The sequence below is a fragment of the Podarcis filfolensis genome (assembly GCF_964270895.1).
Source record: "Podarcis filfolensis genome assembly, chromosome: 3".
Lineage (NCBI taxonomy): Eukaryota > Metazoa > Chordata > Lepidosauria > Squamata > Lacertidae > Podarcis > Podarcis filfolensis.
The window spans coordinates 1,223,372-1,243,590 of NC_139606.1; the positions used below are offsets into that span (position 1 = coordinate 1,223,372).

The 20,219-nt window shown below is 42.5% G+C and overlaps 1 protein-coding gene across 1 annotated transcript; it reads right to left on the reverse strand.

Moving 5' to 3' along the window:
• Positions 1-602: 602 nt before the first annotated feature.
• OPN5 (opsin 5) lies at positions 603-19,812 on the reverse strand. Its single transcript, XM_083606708.1, has 7 exons — positions 19,584-19,812; positions 15,762-15,914; positions 9,247-9,366; positions 7,753-7,923; positions 3,427-3,761; positions 2,108-2,352; positions 603-1,217 (listed from the first exon to the last, which is right to left on the reverse strand). The coding sequence occupies exons 2-7, from the start codon at positions 15,889-15,891 to the stop codon at positions 1,142-1,144; spliced, it is 1,077 nt and encodes a 358-aa protein (XP_083462834.1). The 5' UTR covers positions 15,892-15,914; positions 19,584-19,812; the 3' UTR covers positions 603-1,141.
• Positions 19,813-20,219: the final 407 nt, after the last annotated feature.

Here is a 20,219-nt window from a genome sequence, read left to right on the forward strand (position 1 = left end):
GGAACTCTGAAAGGATGGATCCTTAGCCCTCAATCCAGCCCCCTTTCTGATGTGCTGCCCCGCTTGCATGGCGCACAGCCCAGAAGCTCCAAGGGACTAAATGGCAATCCCATCAGCAGTACTTTAGTGCACAGTGAGACCTCTTCTACTTCTACTTATATCTTGAAAACGTTGCATTGCAATTTTCTTATTGTTCTGCAAGTACATTTTCATAGGTATTATATATTTTCTACGGCAAATGAAGACTATGACTATGTACACACCACCAGCTTAAAACACAGTGAAGTTGGACCTTTCCCCCCCCCCTTTGCTGTGTCTCTAATCTCATGTTCTGTTCACGTCAGTGGGTGAAGAGGGAACATAGATGTCCTTTTCAAATCAGTGGCGTAGCGTGGGGGGTGCAGGGGGGCCGGCTGCACCGGGCGCAACATCTGGGGGTTAGGGGGCGCAAATCCACAGGTTAGGGGGCGCAAATCCACGGGTTAGGGGCCGCAAATCCACGGGTTAGGGGGCGCAAATTACTTGCCTTGCCCCGGGTGCTGACAACCCATGCTATGCCACTGTTTCAAATTGGATCAAAGGTGGTAGGACACATAAAACCACAGTATTTCTCAAGGAACTACCAGTTAGAAGTGAACTGTGGCTGATGTCATGTGTGCACAGCAACACAAATTACTGGTGGGAGCAACCGGATGCCCAGGAAGTGGGAGTGAGCAAACAACCCACATGGAGAGACACCCATTACTCTTGCAATTCTGTTTAACAATTTTCAACTCAATAAGAAACACACATCGTCAACAATCTTTCTGCGGGGGTTGACCTTCAGTCATTTGCCCAATGAAGTCTGCTGCTTATGTATGGCTGTTGCTGACCAGAGTGAATATATTTTAATGAATGAAAGCAGAGCAGAGCAGAGCAGATGTCAACCTTGTCAATGGTAAGCACTTTGCAAGAATGAAGTTTGTGTTTACATTCTTATAACATACACAAACAAAACGATTATTTTTTTGGGGGGGGATCTTTCACTTGGCATGGAAAAATGCATGCAAATAAAAACACAGCAAAATAGAGCTAAATTAATGTTAAACGTTGTAAAGGAAGCAATTAAGAAAAGAGTTGCTTGGTAGGTTAAAATTACTGTTTACAGAGTTTCTTCGCTGTCCAGTTGAGTTTCATTAATTACTTCAGAATTGTTATCTGCAGATATTGTATACGGCCTATGGGAAGAAATAAAATAATGTCATATGACCTTGATGTCATATTAATCTTGATTAATGTTAAATAATAAATAAGGTGTTCACCCAGACTTTTCCTCCCTCTTTAGATTGCACAACTGAATCCCAAGTAATATCTGAGTACAATCAAGGAAAATGAGTGTGTATTTATCAAATGGCCCACAAAACTGCTATCTTGAGACACCTAAAATCTGAATAAATGTTAAAACAACTAAAATACAGGAGTCTCTTGTGTAAATACAGCATTTCCATATGTTAAAACACAGAACTCGAACAGAGTTGGGTAAAAAATTAATGCGGAATACAAAACCCTCCTGCCCATAAGATTAACTGACTTTCTACAGCTTTTGTTGTTGTTGTTAAACACTTTTTCTCCTCCACTGATCCTGATACCAGAAGTATATTCAGCTGGATCTTGGGGTGGAGGAAGGAATATGTTGGAGGGGTGTATGTCTGCATTCCTTAAATGCTAATCCTCACCCTCAATATATGAATTATTGGGCCTTCCATCACTTCAAGTTTGGTCCCCTGGCTCATATTGTTGTCATGTTACATCCCCATGTATTTTCAGAAATGGGTTTCAATCCCTCAAGTCCTACATGTCTTTGGAAAAGTACTGTTTCATGCCACCCCAGTCTCCGAGCAGTGAGAGATTCCAGGGGTCCTAGGCCTTTGCCTTCCTTGGAAGGAGGAGCGGTGAAGACTGTAGCGTCTTTATGCTATTTGGGTTATTCCCACATATATACAACCCTTACTGGATCCAGGACCCCGTAATCTAGAAGGGACTCAGGTTTCAAACAGACTGACCCCCCAAACTCACACCAGTAGCCTGACAACAGCATGCAGAAATTGGCCACTTCTGAAAAACATACTGGGATCTCTTTAAGCAGGTTTTCTTCTGCAGTGGCTTGAGAGGACATGGCCGGCAACAGGCAGATTTGCAGTCAATGACTTGGTAAATGACAGGGTTGTACATAGCGGCAGACTTTGCAAGTAAGGTTGGGATCACAGAAACTTTGATGGGAACTGAATTTGGCCTTCCAAACGCTGACCAGACGGAGACAACCGCATAGGGGATCCAGGCAATGAGGAATCCTGCACAGATCAACATCGCCACCTGGTGAGAAGATTCATTTCATGAAATGATGAGGATAAAACCCCACTTAGTATAATAGACATATGAATATACTGTACATTGTGAGCTGCATAACAAAAGGCAGATACTGTGAAGCAAGCAGATTTTGGTTTTTTTCACATTGAGAAAAGCAGAACACATTTATTTAAGTTTTGACATTTATATTCAGATCTATTTCCATTTGGTATAACACAGACATTCTTTTAGCAGACATCTATGCTTAAGGTTAAGAATAAGATAAAAAATATATATAACAGAGGCAAAAATTAGAATGGAAGGACTCCACTGAAGGTTAGGGCTAATTCATACAATACTGCAACAGCATCTGTCTTCGTCCATGATGCTCCAATAATAGGCAGGCGAATCACATGGATGTGGCAGATTGTATGATATTTTCCCATCCACCCATCACCCTCTATGGGGTACGGATGGGAGGGAGACATACCGTTCACCCCATGGATGGTGAATAATCCACCAGTCATGCCTGGAGAAGGCCCTCTGAAATCCATGGACATGGCTAGCCCAAGTCGAGTGACTTCTATTCCGTGTGTGATTTAGGTAAAGGTAAAGGGACCCCTGACCATTAGGTCCAGTCGTGACCAAATCTGGGGTTGCAGTGTTCATCTTGCTTTATTGGCCGAGGGAGCCGGCGTACAGCTTCTGGGTCATGTGGCCAGCATGACTAAGCCGCTTCTGGTGAACCAGAGCAGTGCGCGGAAGCACTGTTTACCTTCCTGCCGGAGTGGTACCTATTTATCTACTTGCACTTTGTGCTTTCGAACTGCTAGGTTGGCAGGAGCAGGGATTGAGCAATGGGAGCTCACCCTGTCACAGGGATTCGAACCGCCGACCTTCTGATCGGCAAGTCCTAGGCTCTGTGGTTTAACCCACAGCGCCATCCGCGTGATTTAGATGGATACAAAACTGTGATTTGGACATAACAGCGCACAAAAATATGCCTATGCTCTCTGGGTGAGCAGGCAAAAGTTTGATTGAACTTTTATCCTTCAGTCCAAGCAGATGACTTCCAAAAACCGCTGGGAGTCCTGTACCCACCTTAGTTAACTTCATTTCCAGCACATGGGTTTTTTGAATCCTGGTGTCATAATGAGCTACTTCTTTTGTGGATGACTTGACCTTTGCTATTATTTTAATATAGGAAAACATGATCACTGCAGTTGGGAATAAGAGACAGAAGAAAAGGATATTCATAATAAAAGCCTGTCCAGCCACAGAACCTTGAGCTAGCCACCAGTCCAGAGTGCACGAGGTCCCAAATGGTTCTGGAGCATAATTCCCCAAGCCAGCAAATGGTATTGTTGCCCAAAACGTAGCATAGGACCAGATTATTCCCAAGCAGATAAAGGCGTGGCATCTCTTTAGCCAAGTACCTAGAAAATAATAAATGTATTATTGCTTAGTAAATGCTAAAAACATGCCTATGCAATAAATATACAGTGTTACCTCGGGTTACATATGCTTCAGGTTACATACGCTTCAGGTTACAGACTCTGCTAACCCAGAAATAGTGCTTCAGGTTAAGAAGTTTGCTTCAGGATGAGAACAGAAATCGTGCTCTGGCGACGCAGCAGCAGCAGGAGGTCCCATTAGCTAAAGTGGTGCTTCAGGTTAAGAACAGTTTCAGGTTAAGAACGGACCTCTGGAACGAATTAAGTACTTAACCCGAGGTACCACTGTACATGTACACATGTGAGTAATCCAATTTATCAGACCTTTTAAAAGTCCCTGGGAGAATGTTTAAATTACCAACCATGGAGGTTTGGCATAATTGTACGGGCCCTTCCCATTGATCTCGGTGCCCTCCTCATATGGCAGTGACCCCATGAAAACACAGGGCTGTAGCTAGGGGGGGTGAGGAAGGCCCCCGCTAGGCAGGCGAGGGGTGCGCGCACAAAATTGGCTAAAATATGTCCATAAATACATCTATAAATAAAAATATTGATTAGTGTGTGAGGAACTGAAGTGTGTGAGGAATTGAATGGATGGAGAGGGGGGTTGGAGGAGAGGCAGAACAAAGAGCTAATTTGTCCGTGTCTGGGGGGCGCAATCTGGATGGTTCTGCCAGGGGCGCAAGATCACAACCCCCACACATTAGGCTCCTTCCGCATCTATTGTGGAATTGCTGCTCTTTGCATACTTGCACTTTACAGGGAATCTGCATGACATTATGTTGTTTAGTCGTTTAGTCGTGTCCGACTCTTCGTGACCCCCTGGACCAGAGCACGCCAGGCACTCCTGTCTTCCACTGCCTCCCGCAGTTTGGTCAAACTCATGCTGGTAGCTTCGAGAACACTATCCAACCATCTCATCCTCTGTTGTCCCCTTCTCCTTGTGCCCTCCATCTTTCCCAACATCAGTGTCTTTTCCAGGGAGTCTTCTTGTGCTGGTCCTGGGGGGGGGGGGGTTACCATGCGGCGTGGTCTGAGTCCGGTCCTGGGTCGAGAGTATGGAGGCTGTCCGTCAAGGGCGAAGCGGGGTCCAAGGCCAGGAGCCGGGCATGGTCAGGAACTCTGGAAGAGCAGGACAGGGTGCCAGCAGGAACAGGTTACCAACAATGTTGCTCCCGCAACCTGGGACTGGGCTGACTGGCCTTTATCTCCTCTGAGGCATAGGGCGGTCCCGGCCCACAGGTGACTCGCCTCTCCTGGCCTTAAGGCGAGCACTCCTCCTGCGAGAACTTAGTTCCCTCTGCCTCTCTGCCCTGAGCCTCTGCAGCTCAGGAGAGGCTGGAGGGTTACTGGACCCAGAGGCAATCTCACCTTCCCCTGACAGGGCTGATAGTGGAGCACCTGCAGGCAATGGGTCCCCGATCACCTCCGGAGCCAGAGTGGATTCAGCTGGTGTCTACTCCTGAGGATCTGGCACAGGTGAGGGCCCTTCAGGTTCAAGCCCCAGCCCTGGCTCAGCCAGCCCTGGAGGTGGGGACTCCAGTGCAGGCTGGGGTTCCTCAGGTTCAGCCTCTGAATCCAATTCCAAGGCCATCACACTTCGCTTCTCATGAGGTGGCCAAAGTATTGGAGTCTCAGCTTCAGAATCTGTCCTTCCAGTGAGCACTCAGGGCTGATTTCCTTCAGAATGGATAGGTTTGATCTTCTTGCAGTCCATGGGACTCTCAAGAGTCTCCTCCAGCACCATAATTCAAAAGCATCAATTCTTCAGCGATCAGCCTTCTTTATGGTCCAGCTCTCACTTCCATACATGGAATGGGATGGTTTTCGTTGCTACCTCCTGTATAATGTTGAGAGCCTCCATCCATAGTTCTTCAGGTACTCTGTCCAGCAAATCTAAATCCTTAAACCTGTTCCTCACTTCCACTGTGTATTCATAAGGGATTTGATTTAGATGGTATCTTACCGGCCCAGTGGTTTTTCCTACTTTCTTCAGTTTAAGCTTGAATTTTGCTATAAGAAGCTGATGATCTGAGCCACAGTCAGCTCCAGGTCTTGTTTTTGCTGACTGTATAGAGCTTCTCCATCTTTGGCTGCAGAGAATATAATCAATCTGATTTCAATGCTGCCCATCTGGTGATATCCATGTGTAGAGTCGTCTCTTGTGTTGTTGGGAAAGCGTGTTTGCGATGACCAGCTTGTTCTCTTGACAGAACTCTATTAGCCTTTGCCCTGCTTCGTTTTGAACTCCAAGGCCAAACTTGCCAGTTGTTCCTTTTATCTCTTGACTCCCTACTTTAGCATTCCAATCCCCTATAATGAGAAGAACATCCTTCTCTGGTGTCATTTCTATAAGGTGGTGTAAGTCTTCATAGAATTGGTCAATTTCAGTTTCTTCAGCACCAGTAGTTGGTGCATAAACTTGGGTTACTGTGATGTTAAAAGATCTGCCTTGGATTCGTATCAAGATCATTCTATCATTTTTGAGATTGCATCCTAGTACAGCTTTCGCCACTCTTTTGTTGACTATGAGGGCCACTCCATTTCTTTTACGGGATTCTTGCCCACAGTAGTAGATATGAAGGTCGTCCGAACTGAATTCGCCCATTCCCATCCATTTTAGTTCACTGATGCCCAGGATGTCAATATTTAGTCTTGCGATCTCATTTTTGACCACATCCAACTTACCCAGGTTCATGGTTCTTACATTCCAGGTTCCTATGCAATATTTTTCTGTACAGCATTGGACTTTCCTTTCGCTTCCAGGCATATCCGCAACTGAGCGACCTTTTGGCTTTGGCCCAGCCGCTTCATCAGCTCTGAATCTACTTGTACTTGTCCTCCGCTCTTCCCCAGTAGCATGTTGGACGCCTTCCGACCTGAGGGGCTCATCTTCCAGCATCATAACTTTTATATGCCTGTTGCCTTTGTCCATGGAGTTTTCTTGGCAGGGATACTGGAGTGGCTTGCCGGTTCCTACTCCAGGTGGATCACGTTTGGTCAAAACTCTCCACTATGACCTGTCCATCTTGAGTGCCCTGCTTGGCATAGTTCATAGCTTCTCTGAGTTATTCAAAGGGGGCATGACATTATACTGTAAGCTAAATGTGGCCTCTCAGGTTTTGCCCCTTTTGCTTCCTCTTCTTTTCAGAGCTTAGGAAATCTGCCTTCTTAAACTGGAGGGTTAAGGTGAGTCAGGGCACAGCTATCCCATTGCTTTTCCCATTGAGAGGAGCTCACACATGGGCTCTATAGATTTCCAATCTCTATGATCTGTCTGTCGCCTTCAGGTAACATTGCCTTCACACCCTTTTAAATATTCTTTTAAATCAGTTGCATTGCATCCAAATCAGGATCTGGACCAGCAGTGAGATGAGTAGCAGTGTTTGGCCCTTTCCCCAATGCCAGGATCCTGGCAAAAAATCTCTCTCTCGTGCACGCATGCACTCACGCTTGAACAAACACATACACAGGCTGGAGAAAAGGCTCAGAGTGGAACTGCTCAGAGTTTCCACGTGGGTGGAAATAGATCTGGATTGTGTTTTATCTGGGTCTATGATATTGTTGGCCAGATATTTTCTAAAAACTTTTTAAATCTAAGATTTAAGAAATCTTTTCTAGTTTATTATGCCTAACTGTATAGTTTTGGATTTCTCGTCTGCTTTTTAATTTCTACCCATCTTATCCAACTCATAGCAGTCAATCAAAATTCTAATTCTAAAGTAATTATAACACTACAGTTATGTTTAACTAACCATCTGACTATTCAAATGACTTTAGACCTCCTGATGTTTTCTACATCAATTTTATGAGCACAAAGGGGTTTTTATTAATTCTTGCCCATTTACAAGGACACAATTCTTGGATGACATTCCTCTGAACAAACGTTTGCCGCTTAAATTGATGGAAAGAGAAATTTACTCTCTAGTTTCCAAAATAAAGGAGGGACATTAATCCTCCCCACCCCACTTACCATACGATAAGTAGCAGATTTTGAAATATCTATCCAGGCTGACTGCTGTCATGGTAATAAGACTTCCGATGCCAAAAAAGAAACCTGCCCATCCATACCAGCGGCAGGCGCTCCAACCAAAAATCCATCGATGGGAGAAAAAGGCAATGATGCTGAAAGGCTTTCCCAGCACTGGAAAGGAAAGCGCACAGTTCAATGATCTTGCACTGCCGCCCTCAAAGCAGCATTTCAAGAAGGAGATGCGCGAAAGTGAACTTTTCAAGCAGCGCAAAACAGCATATTCAAAAACAGAATGACATGGCAGGATTCGCAGAGTATAAACAGCCTTTTTTTTAATCTGCCTTTTTATGCAAATAAATTACTGAGAAGAACAACAACCAAAACCAACAACACTTCATGGATAATTATTCATTCTCAGGTTGAGATTAGTAAGCTAGAATGTTTTGCTGACATTCAGCTATTACGTAATTTCAGAACTCTGGCGCTTGAATTCTAAACATTTTAATTTCCAAAACACATTTGACCAAGATGGGGTTCCAGGTGCAAGGTGGTATCTCATATCATTACCAATAAATATTTATTTATCCCTAGCAGGATGCAAGGTGCTGTATAGCGTATGGACAATGGAGAGTTCAGGGGAGAACAGGGGCAATGGAAGACAGCCCAGGCAAGGTCATGGAGACTGAGAGAAGTCTTCGTGAAAGAACTGCGATGCAGAGAGGAGCTGGAGGTGGGAAAGTTGCTTATTTTATTTTAAGATAATTTTATCTTCCCATGATATTCCTAATACTGCTTTGCCGGAACAAATTTGCCTTCAAATATGAACCATGGCAGTTCTAGCTGCTGTTTTTGTTTTGAAAGTGTGAATTATGTGATTTCAATAAGTCACCTGAATATTAATGTAACTTAAGTGATATAAATTATTTCATTATTCTTGTTAAAATAAGGCTACATTTCTTCAGAACTGGATTTTTTTAAAATGAAAAATGTCGCAGAATGATGTCATGAGAACACACACTGTAGCTGTCAGAGTGAATATGTACAGTGGGTTCAAGGAAGCACAGCAGATTTTGGTAAGAACATCTAAATTTGCAGGATTCCTCATTTCTGCTGTTTGTGAATTTCTTTCTCTCTCTCTCTCTCTCTCTCTCTCTCTCTCTCTCCCCCCTCTCTCTCTCACACACAATTTTTCAGTGTTTCTTAAAAGAATAAATGATTAAATATAAGGCTAAAAAGAAAACAAAGCTGTTTAAGTTTAAGTTTAAGTAATCAATTTAACAATGTTGATCACTTATATGTTACACCAAGTAACCTGTGGAAGTGCTAAACGTTTGGGCCTTTGAATGTCGCTAATGATTTTCTATAATCATTACTCAAGGCAGAAATGATGCCAACCGAAATCTGAATGTGAAAACCATGTAGAGTCCACGCCTGTCCATAGGAACAGGAACTATGGTAATATTTTCATTCTCAGCTCCGCTCAAGTTAAATTACCTGAAATACCCAGGTCGCACACTGCTAGATTGACAGTCATTATTTCCGCAGGCCTCAGCTTCTTTTTCCGTTGTGTAGACATATAAAGGACATATCCATTGCCTAAAGTGGACATAATCCCTGTAATGAAAAATCAAACAAAAATGGTGTCGGTGTACTCAAAAGAAACTTCAAAATATTTTCCCCAGAACTGAAATAATTTCTGCTCCAATTGCATACACAGCAATGAAAACGAACTGTAAGATTCTTGAAATGAACAAGACTAGTATAAAGAGCTGGAGAGCTCAGCCATTGCCGTTCCCTTGACATTCTTTTGCCACAAGATTCACCCCATGGCGCAACGAAATGAAGCTTCTTCACCATCATCACAGTATGGGCTCCAAAGGCCACATCAGATGTCACATCAATCTGCGAATGTCTAAAAATGCAAATGCTATTGTGCAGTTGGAGGGGGGGTGAATGCCAAAAAGGAAGTCCCCTTGGGGTACCTTGGGATGTGGGGGGGGCAATAATTTTCATTGGAATGGCAGGTTGTGAGTTAAATACTAACCCTTTTGCCCCATCCACTGCGGTCCTGGACTGTGCCTCTCCAGGACAGCTCTTTGCACTGGAAAAACAGGGCATGCAAATTGCATCTACACAATTAGCACTGTATCAAGTGTGGACAAAGAGGAGATGTCATCTTTGATGTGTTACTAATTTCAAGTCCCCTGAGGAAGGAGGTGCCCACTTCATTCCAGAAGAAGTTACACTACAGACCTGTGTGAAAATCAGATTTCTGAAAGAGAAAGAGCCTCCTTCACAGAAGAATACTTTCCTAGGTTCTCTGGGTAAAGAGAGCTATTATCAAACCATTTTAGATCTACGATGTAGATATGTTCTTAAAAGCTGTAACTGGCTCATATCTTGAATGTAACCATGGTGAGAAAACAGTATATGTGTATTTACACATAGGCAGGTCACAGTCCTAGGGGAAAACTACTGTTGCCTGCCACCCCAATCTCTGAGCTGTGCAAGATCCCAGGGGGTCCAAGCGTTCACTCCGGGTCCAGGTTTCCTTTGGGACAATGAGACACAGCAGAGACAACGGTGTCTGTATGATATATGGTTTATTTACAAATACTGGTGTTCCCCCACTTCCACGTGGGTTACGTGCCGGGCCCCTGAGTACCTAAGCAAAAATCATGTGAGGAGCACCGTCTGAAAAGCCTCTAAATGCCCATTTTTTGTCCTGCTTCCCAGCTTTCTCTCCCCAATCCAGACCAAAATGTCTGGAGTTGAACCTCTGGGGGCAGCTGGAGGCTGGAGGGTGCGCTGTTAGGCAGGGAGGCTGAGCAGCCTAAACAAAGCCTTGCTGTGCCTCTGGTCTCTTTGGGGCTTCCTCCGCCCTCATGGACGTCCTCATCAGGTTTCAGCGAGGGTCTCTTTGTGAGCCATAAGGACTCTCAAGCTCTCTCCCGCCATTTCCAGGTTTGACTCTTTTTGTTTAGCGCATATACATGGTTGCGTGCTATATGATCACACGTAAGGAGGGGGGCACCTGAGCCTGCGATGGAGGGTCCCCAGTGTTAACACCCCAAGAAGGTCCTGCTTCTCCCAGAGCCACAGCCTTGGGTCCCAGCAGAATTCAGGCCTGGCTCTGTCTCTGGCTTCCCAGGCTGCTGCTTTTGCCTCCAGCTTCTAGCTCATCTCCCTCCCCTCTCGACTCTGGCCTTTTGTCTTCCTAACAGACAGTGGAGGGGGGCACCCATTCGCCCTCTGGCACAGAGCCACTCCCTTTCTTTCCTTACCAACCCACACTTGGCAGGAAATTACCATGCTGGATCGAGGAATTAGAAAGGGGGCTCAGGCATATAGCCTAACCTCCTCCCCACAACTCATAACACTATTAATAAAATCATGAGACGTAAAGCTTTTTGACCCTACAATGGATTCAATGGTAAAGTGTTCACAGAAGAAAACCTTGACGGAAAATAGATTCACACTAATGGAAAGGCTGCTTAAATGAAAAGCACCCATTTTTGTTTTGTATTTTCATTGTGTCAAAAATTCATCCACAGAATCAAGAAACCATTAATCATCAAGAAACCATTAATATTCCAAGAGATAATATTTAAATTCATCATTTTTTATTAGTTTCAATATTCAAAGATGTGCAATAGAAATATATGGATTTGGGCTGTTTGTTGTTATCACTCCCCTCCCGTGGCCTCCAGTGTCTCTTCGCTTTCCTGTGATGCCTCCCCCGCCCCCCCAGTTCTCTCTTATATCTTTGCCAGAATTTCGAAACTTCTTCAACAGATCTGAAGGTCTTCCTCCTGTCTTTAAATGTAAAGGAAATCCTCTCAGGGAATTCCCATTTGTACCTTACATGATTGCTCTTTAAGGCCTCTGTTATTGTCCTGTAATTCAGTCTCTTTTTAATAAGTCTTTTTGGTATTTCTTTGTATATTATTATATTTCTCGTCAATCACCAGTTTCCTTTTCTGCAAAATTTTATCTTTCAGCAGTCTTGAATTCAAAAAGACCAGGCAATCTCCTGGTCCTTTGGTTGACTTTGGTTTGTTTTCCTGATCTTATTCTGAATATTTTATCTATATCTTGTAGCAATTCATCTTTTTGTACTCCTAGCCAACTGGTGAGCTCTTTTGATAGTTTAGCTTCTATATCTTCATCTTGAGTTTCTGGGTCACCTCTAAAGCACAGAATGAGTTCTCTTCGATGCATCTCAAGAATTGCAATCTGGTCTAATGTTTCCTCCTGCACTCTCTTTAATTCCATCGTTTCCTCCATGATTGTATTCTGGACCCTCTTCAGGTCTTTATTCTCGTTATGGATCTTCTTAGTTATTTCTTTTGTGAGTTCCTCATGCTTATTAGTTCTGGATTTTAGATCTTGAACAGTTTTCTCTGTTTCCATGTTCTTGATAGTCAAATCTTTTAGCTGTCCAGATAGATCCATTATTAATTTGGAATTCTGTACTATCTTGCTGCCCATATTATCAAGTTTGTCATTTATTGATTTATTCATTCCTATGATGAGCTCTCTTTGGTCTACATTGGTGTCTAGTTCAGCTGATTGATGTCTTGAGGCTACTGTGGAGGTCATTTGTGTGGTTTGATTTTTCTTATTTGCCATTATGACTGTCTCTCTATGTACACACAAGTATAAACTTTGTCCCAGTCTTAGCTGACTCCTTTTGATTATTATTTACAGTTTTCCAACAAATATAATGAAATAAAATAAAAAGATTAAGAAAATATATAGAATTAAAATTAAAAATGAGCCTCAGTATCTGTACTTCCTTATTTTAGAGAGAACTGGGTGGTACTTGGTCAGTTAACTATCCCCCATTTGGGGTTACTAGATCTTAAATTCCAAATCCTTCCTTTAACAATGATAACTTGAGGAGCAATATATCACACCCCAATTAAATAAAAAGGGATTAATTTGTTTCTGTAATTCTATTTGTACACCTTTATATCCGTTAAATTGCCTAATACCAATGTATCAGATTTATCAGTTTATCAAATTATTATTTTTTAAAAAATAATATTTATTAAAGTTTTAAAGGTTACAGAAAGAAAGAGTAAAAAACACCATTTTAAACAAAAACAATACAACACATCACAATAAGGAAGAAAAAAGGATGAGAAAAAGAAAGAAAAAACAGAAAAATAAAATCTATTTAAAAAACCCAAAGAAAAATACAGCGAATCTTCCCATAACTTATCTTTCATTAGCTTATTTCCTTGACCTCCTCACACCTCCCTTTTTTGTATTCTAGTTCAATTATCTGTTTCAGCAAATCCTTTCCATCTTTTCAAATTTTTGTCCTGTAATTTATCTTAATATAATGTAACTTTACTTTCCCTCCTTTCACCAATTAACAGTCAGTTTTTCCCAAATCCTTTATAACATTTCTGCTAAAGCCACATAACATCATTCCAACATCCTTCTAACATTCATTAATTTTACAATGTTTCTGTAAATAGTCTTTAAATTTCTTCCAATCTTCCTCCACCAACTCTTCTCCCTGGTCTCGGATTCTGCCAGTCATTTCCGCCAGTTCCATGTAGTCCATCAACTTCATCTGCTATTCTTTCCGGGTGCGTAGATCTTGTGTCTTCCAGTACTTTGCAACAAGTATTCTTGCTGTGGTTGTGGCATACATAAAGAAAGTTCTATCCTTCTTTGGCACCAATTGGCCGACCATGCCCAGGAGAAAGGTTTCTTCAGAAAGGTATATTTAAATACCTTTTTCATTTCATTATAGATCATCTCCCAGAAAGTCTTAATCCTTGGGCATGTCCACCAAAGGTGAAAGAATGTACCTTCAGTCTCTTTACATGTCCAACATTTATTATCAGGCAAATGGTAGATTTTTGCAAGCTTGACTGGTGTCATGTACCACCTGTAGATTATTTTCATTATATTCTCTCTTAAGGCATTGCATGCCGTGAACTTCATACCTGTGGTCCATATCAGTTTATCAAATTATATCATTTTACAAACTTTGAAGGACCCATGCAATCAATTGCTTTTTACATTACATTACATTATAGCATCAATGGTGCTGGAGGAGACTCTTGAGAGTCCCATGGACTGCAAGAAGATCAAACCTCTCCATTCTGAAGGAAATCAGCCCTGAGTGCTCACTGGAAGGACAGATTGTGAAGCTGAGGCTCCAATACTTTGGCCACCTCATGAGAAGAGAAGACTCCCTGGAAAAGACCCTGATGTTGGGATGGATGGCACAAGGAGAAGCGGACGACAGAGGACGAGATGGTTGGACAGTGTTCTTGAAGCTACGAACATGAGTTTGACCAAGCTGCGGGAGGCAGTGGAAGACAGGAGTGCCTGGTGTGCTCTGGTCCATGGGGTCATGAAGAGTCGGACACAACTAAACGACTAAACAAGAACAAATAGCATCAATATAAATCAACAGGCTCTTTGAATTCATACAGGTTAGTAAATGCTTATAAAATTGATTAATTGAGCAGTCTTGTGGAATTTATTACTTGAACAGTCTTGTGGAATTGAATAGTAGATTCTGTTGTTGGGATGGATGGGATACTCCTATAGTCGTGAGGCAGATGGTATTTCTATCTTTGGAGGTGCAGTTGCCTCGTCCCTCCACTAGGTGCCCTTGCCATCTTGGTTGTATCTGGCGTTGTCTTGGCCGTGAATCGAAGTTTCTTCCTGTTTTTTGTTTTTCTGTCTTGCAGCCAGCCGGAGGAGGAGGAGGAGGAGGAGGAGGCGACGACTCAGCCTCTGGCCATTGCCATTTTTCTTCACTTTTGGTCGCTGCTGGTCTCCCTCGCTCCCTGTTCCGGCCATTGTCCTCTCCCGTTCCCCCCCCCCCTTTCCCTTCGCTCTCCTCCGCCCTTCATGGGATCCTTCGCTTTCCTGCTTCGTCCCTCCACGCCGCGCTTCTTTCTCCCGATGCTTTATTTGTAAGGATCTTTTCTGTTTTTCTGCCTTTAAGTCTGATATGGGGGTGTTTCCGCCTGGTTTCCCTTCCCCCAACACTTTATTTTCATGGTTGATATTTGGATATATCTAGTTCCTTTGCAAATATCAACCATGAAAATAAAGTGTTGGTGGATAATATTAGTTTTGATTTCCATCGCGCCCTAATCCGATGGGGGGACCCCACCCCCCTTTATCCCCCCTTTGGCAGCTTCATGATAGCCATTTTCCTGTTATTAGATGGTTATGGGGATTCCAAAATGTATTGCGAATGGAAGCTTCATAAGCCATTCATCTGTTAAAATTGGCCTCAAGGTGACTCACATTATGTCAAATCAACAACAATAAATATAACAGAACACATATTGGGGGAAATTACAAATAATCGTAACAGGTAGAATTCACCATTGGGGGGAGGCACCTCTGCTTGTGCAGCAAAGCTTTGCGTACTTTTCCTCTCCCTACAGCCCCCTTTGCACCTCCCAAATCTGCCCTAGAGCAGATTTCATGGTTGATATTTGGATATATCTAGTTCCTTTGCTAGTGATGTATGGAAGTGAGAGCTGGACCATAAAGAAGGCTGATCGTCGAAGAATTGATGCTTTTGAATTATGGTGCTGGAGGAGACTCTTAAGAGTCCCATGGACTGCAAGAAGATCAAACCTATCCATTCTTAAGGAAATCAGCCCTGAGTGCTCACTGGAAGGACAGATCCTGAAGCTGAGGCTCCAATACTTTGGCCACCTCATGAGAAGAGAAGACTCTCTGGAAAAGACCCTGATGTTGGGAAAGATGGAGGGCACAAGGAGAAGGGGACGACAGAGGACGAGATGGTTGGATAGTGTCTTCGAAGCTACAAACATGAGTCTGACTAAACTGCGGGAGGCAGTGGAAGACAGAAGTGCCTGGCGTGCTCTGGTCCATGGGGTCACGAAGAGTCGGACACGACTAAACGACTAAACAACAACAACAACAAGTTCCTTTGCAGACATCCTGAGATAGTACTATACGGTATATTCACGGGAATAATTTGAGAATCTTACCAATTATTAATAAATAAAATCCAGCAACTATGTCAGCTTCTTTTGAGAGTTTTGATTCAAAGGGGTCTTCATGTTGCTCATAGGGAGGAAGAGAGCCATCTTCAGATGAGATATTTTGTTTTGAGTCCATTTCAGTCAAATAGAAATTAATACCTGAGAAGTAGAATAATATTAATGACGCATACCTGGCACAATGCTACAAATCTAGAAACCTTTTCATTTATAAAAATGGGAAAATACCAAAACCTTATTGCTATTTGATGGAAGTTTTTAATGTGAAATGGCCACCTCTGATTTTGTGTTTGATTAAAACTGATTAAATGGTGTTGGCTGCACCAGCAGGGCACTTCTATGCACACTTACATGGGTGTAAGCGTCACTGAATGTGGAGGCTTACTTCTGAGTAGGCATGCTAAGCACTGCCCTGTTAATGGTCTGGTACTTACAAGATGTAACCACATAACAATTTTAACGCAAAAATTATTCTTATAATTATTCATGTGCTGGGCAGGGGAATGGTCAGCTGGGGCAAACAAGCCTAATAATTAATAATATGGAAGTAAATGCAGTGGTACCTTGGGTTACAGACACTTCAGGTTACAAACTCTGCTAACCCAGAAATAGTACCTCGGGTTAAGAACTTTGCTTCAGGGTGAGAACAGAAATTGCACGGCGGCAGCAGGAGACCCCATTAGCTAAAGTGGTGCTTCAGGTTAAGAACAGTTTCAGGTTAAGAACAGACCTCCAGAACGAATTAAGTTCTTAACCTGAAGTTACCACTGTAGTAGCAATAATACTGAGAGCTGCAGCTGCAGGCAGAAGGATGGCCCTCCCTGCCTGTGTGCTGTGATTCCCACACCTCAAACATCCCTCCCAGGACACCATTGGGCTTCTGGAAAGCCTTCCGTGGGGCTTAACTGGAACCAGAATGGAGGACTTGTTTGAGGACAGATGGCTGAAGGTTGCGCCTCAGCCCACATTCCTTGAGAGTGCCAAGAGGAAGGAATCCCTGAAACACCATCAAAGATCTTCTTCTTTTTCATTTAGGGTGCAATTCTACAGCTGCCCAAATGTATAAGGAATGCATCCAACAAATTTTAACATTTTATATTGCTGTAACCTATCCTGGGACCTTACGGTGAAGGGAGGGTAAGAAATTGAATCTATGTACTACTCAGAGTAGACCTATTGAAAATAACAGGTCTTAGTCATGTCTGTTGCAAGACCTGAAGTGGCTTTCCTTCCCATTCACTTCGATGGGACCAGTTACAGATAGGTAGCCGTGTTGGTCTGCCATAGTCAAAACAAAAAAATATTTTTTCTTTCCAGTAGCACCTTAAAGACCAACTAAGTTAGTTCTTGGTATGAGCTTTCGTGTGCATGCACACTTCTTCAGATATCTGAAGAAGTGTGCATGCACACGAAAGCTCATACCAAGAACTAACTTAGTTGGTCTTTAAGGTGCTACTGGAAGGAAAAAAATATTTTTTTGTTTTGACTTCGATGGGAGCGATTTTTATTTTTTTAAGTGAGACACTGAAACAAAATGGGGGGGAAAGACCTGCTTGACTTTCCCCCTGGCTGGAAGTGGTGCTTTTCCACCAGGAAATCTTCTCTCTGCTATTTACCAAGGGTTTCCATACAGAGAAATAAAAAAAACTTTCCAGCAGAATTTCGTCTATATGTTCAATCATTTAATAAATAGGTTCATAGTTCTTCCTCTGAAACGATATTCCAACTTGGGTGGAGGCAGCCAGACCCTTAAAGTTGATGGTAAAACATGAGAAGCACCAGCTCAAAGATATAATCAAATAATTATTAATTATAATAGTGAAGCCATGGATTTTATTATGCAGATGCAATTACCTGGCCATATTAGGAGACTTACATGCAAGAAAGTATTTTAGAACTCTTTATTTTATACTAAGAATGGTTTTGTTGAGTTTTCTTTGAAAACACAGTACACCCTTTTGAGCTGTGTCCTTATTTGCCTGAAGAACTTGAAAGGGCAATGTAGGCAAAAACAAAACACTAAGTCCCAGTCCTGAAGAGCTTTCTGTGGTGGAGGAGAAGACGCAACAAGCAGAACGGAGGGAAAGAAGGGTGTCAGCGGGGGATGTGAGCCAAGGAAGCCTTGGAAAGAACTTCCCCGACACTCTGCCCTGCATCTAGCTGTCCTGTATTAAAGATATTTAAATATCACATCCCAAGTTGGGCAAGGGAGGAAGCATGGTGAAAAGCTTAGATGTAGTATTTTACAAATATAGCGTGACAGCAGAAGGTAAATGCCTGTACCATCTCTGGAGGTTTAGGGTTTGTTTGTTTTTTACCTTTTCTTATACAGTATCTACCAAACAAATGGCAGATTCTGCTGGTTTCTGTGGGTCAAGCAAGAAAGAGTGACAGGATGGACTTATATTTGAATGCAATATGGAAAAAATGTGAGAGAGAAAATAGTGGACTCAACGGGTGGATGGCCAGCCTTGGACTCCCTTTCGCTCAAAACAATTTAGCCCTGCGATTTAAGCAATGATTTTATGAATTCCACCCCACAGGATTTGGGTGGTTTTACAGTCATATTGGACAACTTTGGAAGAGTTGAGTTGAGGACCACAGTGCTAGATTGCTGTCAGTGTCTAATAGGACACTTCGTCAACCTTTCCAGACCTGCCATTCCCATTTAACTCCCATCACCAGATACAGGAATTTTTATATTTTAGTTATGCATATTTGCCTTTTTCATTCTCTCTCTTTCTCCTGTTAAAGTGTAAAAAGACAAAGAAAAATAGTGGTTGTGACATGAATAGGATCCACCCCATAATTAGACACAACTGAATGGTCACAACCCTCACACTAAAAGATTATAAACTAAACTAAAGCACCTCCTTCACTTTCTTTATTGTCATATATTATTCAAGTTGCCTCCTGCCTAAATTATTGCCTGAAAAGGAAGAGAAGGGAATACCAGAGTAGCTCTTATTAACTTGAAATGCTGCTGCTAGCATTCCGATTGTACTGTGGATCTTCACCTGGAATTCTTACCTTTTCTGAGAGATCAACAAAATAACATTTTGGTTCATTTAAAATTGAAAGAGGGGCACAAAATAGGACCTTTTTTTTGCACCATCATCTTCTTTTGGGAGTATGTGAAGCTTTTCAACAGGTAAAATGGATAACTGGTTTTCAGTTAAAGCCAATTGAAAACCCCTAAAAGTGCAGGCGTTATTGTCAGATTAATACTGCTGTAATCCAAATCTTTTGTACTTTAAATAAATATAGCACATCAGCAAGTAAAAGATTCTAGACATGATAGCTGCAACAATCTGAACCCCCTATTAGTACATTATCTTTATTTTAAATAAGCCAATCAATTTTAATCTCAGTCTCTTGTTTTAAAGGTGCCATGCAAGTTTCTTAAATCTCATTTACTGAAATCACATTTCCTTGAAAACAATGGGAACTAAATTTGATGGGATGATGCCCAAACTTTGTAAATGGGGAACACCGATTCCATTGTGCAAGCCTAAAGGAGCATTAATAAAAGCCCAGGATTCCCCAGCAAGCTTTCTATTTAGACTTGCAGCTCCGAAGATGTGACACACTGTATTGTACAGATTGCAGCTATACAAAAGCCCCTCCTTCAACTATGTATTCTCTTGTGGAGCAAGGCATTACCCAGACAACAAAAGTTATTCTTAAAATGACCTCATATTTAACACACACACACACACACACACACACACACACACGTCACGTGCAGAACCCTCAGATATACCCTTGAGCAAAAATGTTCTTAAAAGTTAGAAAAGAATTCGGAAATACCTGTGTCTTGAGTTTTGCACAGTACATCCCTCCAAGCTCTGCTCTTGGTTTCCAGATCAGAAGTAATTCGTTGACTACTGTCTATGCCGAATTGTGCTCTTTTCAGCGGAGATGTGGCAAGTGGTAGTCAAGAAGAGGAAAGGGCTTCCTCACAGCCTGGCAGGGTGTGCTGTCCCCATGGGCTCGCTGCTCCATCCCACCCGCCTTCCCCGCTTCCCGCATGCTGGGGCTTGAGAGTCTGGCGTTTTAGCACCTGCTTGGAGCTCTTTCTCCGTCTGGAGCAGCCCCTCCCCTTGGGGACCTGCCCAGTCAGAGCTCTGAGGAGCCAATGAGAGAACAAGAGGCAGGGAGAGATGCTGGGGATGCTGCTTCAGTCCTGGACTTTGCCTGTGACTGGGGTGAAATTCCACATATAAATACTGGTGTTCTCTTTTGCTGCTAGCTGCTGTTCATTTGCAAAAATTGATGCAGTTTTACTATGTCAAATTCAATAATTATTGGAAGGATTATGCAAATCTTGTTTGAATGAATTTTTGACTTATTTTTTTTTCAGGAGCCAACATTTCACAGATCTTGTCACCTTTCAAGCCAGAGGTTACGTGTTTAGAGACATAACCAAAACAACACATAGATTTC